Consider the following 5,919-nt stretch of genomic DNA (forward strand, 5'->3'; position numbering starts at 1 on the left):
CAAAAAAATAAAGGGAACATTTCACTTTAATTTTGTGTGTGGCTCCAAATCCAGGCCTCCATTGGTTAATAAATTTGATTTCCATTGATGATTTTTGTGTGATTTTGTTGTCAGCACATTCAACTTTGTACAGAACAAAGTATTCAATGAGAATATTTCATTCATTCAGATCTGGGATGTGTTATTTGAGTGTTCCCTTTATTTTTTTTGAGCAGTGTATAATTTTATTATTATTTTTCCGGTTGCACGATGCACCAAACTCTATCGAATGCTTTGCCCACTTAGTCAGCTAGAGTTAATGAGATCTCGTCCCTTATAGTTCGGACAACTAAAACAGTTTATGTGACTCTTATTAAAAACTTAACAGACACGAAATGGAAAGAAACTAAAGTCACATTAGCAGCACTTAATTCAATGTCCCGTTTGTTGCGCATCTCTGGGCAGTGCAGCGGATTTAACTCATCATACAGGGCCGGTCCAAGGCTGCATGAGGCCTTGAGCAGAATTTGATTTAGGGGTCCCTTTTGTTTCTAAGGTCATCAGCACCACTAACAGCTTCTGTGTTGGATTTAATCTGAGAAAGGAGGAGTAGTTTAATTTGACAACCTAAAACCAATAAGTTATAATTGCAGTTTACTAATTTGTATGTGAGTTCAAACTAAAAGATTAAACTCACAGCATCAGATTGTAGCTATGGGAACAAAACAATCTATGAATATTGTTCTTTGAACTTTTAAATATTGCATTTAAATGTAAAACAATTTAAAGACTTTTAATTTATATGTGCTGAAACAATTACATCACATTCAGCAGCATTGATAATTTCAATTAACAAATGCTACATTTATATATCTGTGGTCTGTGTTAAGATGTTAGCATTTATGAAGGTCTGGGGGGCCTGATGGAGGCGCTGACTTAATTTGGATTAAACAAAAGTGCAAATAACTGATATTCATTTTAATTGTATTTTTTGATTTGTTGTTTTTAAGACTAGCTGTGGGTTTAAACAGATGATGTTTTCCCATAACATATAATTACCCAGTAATATTTTTACTGCTTAACAGTTTTGGTAACACTTTATTTGATGGGGTGTGCATAAGGCTGACATGACACTGTCATAAACATGAAGGAGTCTTTATGAATGTCTATGACAGTTGTCATGAAGTGTCATTCAGTAAATAAAAACACTTTTAATGCAAAGTTACTGTAAAAGTTGCATTAAAAGTCAATTAAAAATGCCAATTTTGCATGATTTTGTAAATAATGACAAGTCAATGCAAAGTTGGCTCTTTTAATGGACTTTTAATGCAACTTTTAAAGTAACTTTGCATTAAAAGTGTCATTATTTACCAAATGACACTTCATGACAACTGTCATACACATTCATAAAGACTTCTTCAGATGTTATGTCATGTTTATGACAGTGTCATGCCAGCCTGATGCACACCCCATCAAATAAAGTGTTACCACAGTTTTTTAATACAAAAACACGGTGGACCGCCGGTGGACCACCTCGACGCCCCAACCACCGGGCTTAGCAAGTTTTCAGGGGGGAAACCCTGGGTAAAGCTCTTTCAGTGGGTAAAATGAATGGAAAAGCACTATATAGGTTCAGTTACCATTTAAAACAGGAGGTCTCCACTGTGGCTGTATGCATTCTCACTATGAGGGATTGCTGCAAAGTTAATGCAATTGTTAACTTTGGATAGTTGTTTGCAACCCAAACAACTACCACTACCTACTTATTCAAGAGAAATGAGTGTTTCAAAGTCAGTGATTTGAAGCAACCAACTGGGTTTCCTTAGAAAGCTTTTTTGTCCCACCAATTTTGATTAGAAATTGAACTTAACTGGATGAGTTATTAGCTAGTATGAAACTGTACATTTTATGCATATAAAATGTTTGATATGTCTTCTTTTTAAAGAGTGCCTTCAGAGAATATTTGAGTAAATAGGCACTATATAAATAAATTTAAATGCCTTATTAATTTAATGTCTCATTTTTTTAAGTAGTGCATTACTTACAACACACAGGCGGTCATCAATGTATAACATCCATTTTTCAATTCACAGTTGAAATAAAATAGAACTAATTACTAAGGCTTGCTTTTAACCATCTGACTTCACCTCCTTCCTGAATATTGTTGTAATAAATGTGTTACAGGTTCTGTTACTAGATAGTCATCTAGTACACCTCCTAAATAGATCAGAAAGTGCTGGGAAAAAGAAAATTCCTTTACGGTTACTTATTTGTTTATAATAATGCACCTAATTCTGAACATTTTCTAAATCGTTGGGCTTTAGACATCAAATTTATAAGCTTTTCTGTAAAGAAGCTCTGTTTAAGAAGCACCAAATTGGCAGAAGTAAAAATTGTCTTTAACATTCTCTTTACCAAAAAATAGTTTTGAAGGCAATAAAACCACAAATTTGTCACATTTTAGAAAGCTGTAAAAATTGCTTTCTAATACTTTCAAACCTAGAAGACTTGTCACATTATCTGAAAAAGTGTAAGATCAACAAATTGTTAGTTTTACAGAAAATCTGGAAATAAGACTTGTGAATGTCAAATTACCACAAAATATACCAATGTGTGAAAAATCTTTTTTTCTTGCTGTCTTGCCTTAAAGGGTGTCTGCAAGTGGCTAATATGACACCAGAGCTGAAAAAGCCAACTAAATAGAATGCATCAGTAACAGTACTCAGCAGAGCTGCAGCTCTCATTTGTGTAGCACCAGCAGAAGGAGATACACTGACCAGGAAAAACAGAAATGAGATTGAAAAAAAACAACAACCTGAGATTACAGATAATACATATTATTGACACACACATGCCTCAACCAAAATATATATGATTAAAAAAATGCTGGAGTACTGGTGTGTAAAAGACCGAATTTAACGAGTGGGTTACAGTTCATTTGTGCATGTCTTTGTTGATACCTGCACATTTTGATATCTGCAAGACAGAAAAAGAACTGTTCTAGATCCTTTTTCCCATGGTTGACCCATCACAGCTTCCCTAGTTCAGTCCGTCAGTTTCATGGTGTAGCAGTCAGGTGGAGCAGTTCTAGGATTTTCTGTCCATTTTCACTGACTTTGTGCTTCACTCAGCCCTTAGTTCTGATACTAGACGCTGGTGATTGACGCAAGGCAGGTAGTGGGCTTCTGTAGTTTCTCCTGTTGAGTGGTGGCAGATTCTGAAACAGCACGGAAGGAAAAAGGAGGACCGCTGCCAGTTGTGGTGCTGAGGTGTCCAGGACTCAGGGCTAAGTTTTGACGTCTGTTACTTTCAACTATTGAAGAGGTGTTTGATGCTAAGCTCTCCCTTGTTCTGAAAAGACAGACACAAAACATGAAAAGATGTCCCTACAGAGATGGTAGCTATTTTGCCAGTAAAACAAATGTGCAGTTTTAACAAGAGTTAATACGCAGTATATTTAAAGGGGTAGTAGTATGTGTTTTCTAGGCACAATCAAGTAACTGTGTTACCTTCAGTTGTTAGAAAAATGCTATATGTATTTAACTTCATAATTTAACACTTTGAAATTGGGCTTTAGTCTCTTAAAAATTTTCATTCTGAAATGCCACCTTCAGGAAGTCATCAAAACATCACTCGTCTATTAACCCTTTGACAACGTTTGTAGTTTGCAATAAGAAGTGGCTTATAAATAGCTCAAAAGATGCACCCGGTGTTTGCTGGCTAGTCTGAAGGATTTGAGTGGGGGAGTCGAGGGGAGGGCTGATCTATATTGTTGAAACCTGCATCTTGGAAACTGCAGCTCTGAGGATGAGCTGCCTCTCAAAGGGAGCTACAGCCACCCAGGAGTTTTGCACAGTTGAATGGCTGCCACGTTCATTCAAAGATTCCTCAAACATGCATGAAACAATCAAGACAACACTCCAGGTATGTTTTGGATGATTATAACATGATGCTCAAAAATGTCGAATTTACATAATATCCCTATAAGGAAATTCAAAAAAGACACAAAGATAAAGAGTGTAGAGGTGTGCCGATCGATCGGCCACCTATTATAATCGGCCGATTTCCATGAAAAAGTGTATAATCAGTGATCGCATCACATTTATCTCACTTCTCAGCCTGCATGTGCAGCTCATCTCCTCTTTCCTTCACAATGTGCAACAAATCCTGTCGTGTGGAACTGTAACGCTCCGAGAGAATGGGAAAGTTTGCGTGTTGCGGCGGAAAATTACATCGGGAGTGAAGCACATCAACATGCATCAACACAACGAATATAATATGGCATTTAAAAAAGAGGCACTTGACGGAGTTTGGCTATATCGAGGCTTAATGCAGGAACAAGTGGACATCCGGGGCGGCAGGTACAGCAGCGCTCAACTACCAACACTCGTCACCCGGATTAGCATCACGGTCAGAAAGCTAAACAAATAAACCGAAAAATAATTCAAGTTTTCGAGCTGGCGGTGTAAGACGCTGGTTCTGATCTCGCTCTTGGACCACCGCTACTCTCTACTGGTGGTAATATTTCACAGACGGAGCGCCGTTTCTGCTCCACCCAGCAGTGAACTCTCACACTGAACATCTGCTTAACGCTGCAGCATGTAACTTAAAAAAAAAAAAAAAGATTTTAGATATGCATTAAAACTTTCGCTGTCCTAACATAATCAATCTCCTCTGCCTCCTCCCTGTGTTCTGCAGAATTACTCAGCTCAGTCAGAAACAACCAATCAGAACCAGCATTAATCAGCTAGCCAGGCTATCAGGAAGTTATGATTTAGTAACTCAGGATCATAGACATAATATAAGGATAGACCCTCATGGACCGCTCTCGCCTATTGTCACTGACAAGTTTTAGGGCGGTACTCCACTCCACTCACCACATTAGCCAACATGTGTTTAGCAGCACAATGACGTATCAGCGCATTTAATCGACCATAACACGCTTTTTTGTTACTGGAAACCATATTCAAACATCTATCAAAGCTACATTTGATTTTACAATTGTATTTTTTAAGTATGTTTTTAATACATAGTTCAGCATATTTAAATATGCTTAGTGGCTATAACAATAGAATAGGAATGGAATATTCTGATATTGATGCATGAAGAGCATATTACAAAGCACACAGCTGTTCATAATTTATTTAATAAATTATTAAGTAATATCAATACATATTTATATAAATATACACTGATTGAATGAAAATCATTATAACCCATTTATACTGTTATCACTACGTGTTAGATACTCTGTATGTTAACGTAGGTCAACAGCAAGCCAAACTCAATTTCATGAGCCAGGAAGCTGAGCGTCTTGCTCCTTTAATACGTTTTCTTGACACAACTTGAGCAGTAGTGTAGAAAGCTCAATGAAAAGTTGAGTGAAACTACAAGAAACAGAAAAACAAACATACATCAGCTCTGAATACAAAGAATAAACCTCTTGTGTCTGAACAGAATTAACCTGAGCTTCAGTTAAAAAGCAGTTATGTAGCAACTGTTGCTATGTAAATAAAAACTCAGAATATGGCTTTTCTAGAACACAAAAAACATTTAAAAAACAATCTCAAAATAAACCAACAAAACAGACAACACCAAAACAGAAGATTGACTCACAGCCATTGCTTTCGGAGGTGCAAGCAAAGATTGACAACAGAGGAGGTGCAGTTCACACATTAACAGGCAGGCTCTCTCTCTACCAACAGGTATTCCAAACTGCAACAGCCTCTGATACCCACAATGCACTGTTCTCTAAAATTCTCCTCCAAAACAAAACAGAGAAACCAATAGAACTCTTTTTAAAACTAATCAAAACATCCCCAACATCCAGCCTGGGCAGAACACTCCCCGCCTGGCATTACTAATGCCACTACTTTTTATCAGTCACATCAGTCTCTAAAAGCATAACATCTGAGATGGGACGCAAATAAGTCTTAGAGA

At 37.0% G+C, this 5,919-nt stretch overlaps 1 protein-coding gene across 3 annotated transcripts in view; it reads right to left on the bottom strand.

The window, feature by feature from the left end:
* Positions 1–1,973: 1,973 nt before the first annotated feature.
* LOC106942659 (storkhead-box protein 2-like) overlaps positions 1,974–5,919 on the bottom strand; it is a 12,582-nt gene continuing 8,636 nt past the window's right edge. For all 3 annotated transcript variants that reach the window (XM_015025988.1, XM_015025990.1, XM_015025989.1), the window contains one exon: positions 1,974–3,330. In XM_015025988.1, coding sequence (XP_014881474.1) covers positions 3,126–3,330 — 205 coding nt within the window. In that variant the 3' untranslated portion in view covers positions 1,974–3,125. The remainder of the gene's footprint in view (positions 3,331–5,919) is intronic.

This window comes from Poecilia latipinna, unplaced genomic scaffold, assembly GCF_001443285.1.
Source record: "Poecilia latipinna isolate Pla-1442-1.1 unplaced genomic scaffold, P_latipinna-1.0 Scaffold4456, whole genome shotgun sequence".
NCBI lineage: Eukaryota > Metazoa > Chordata > Actinopteri > Cyprinodontiformes > Poeciliidae > Poecilia > Poecilia latipinna.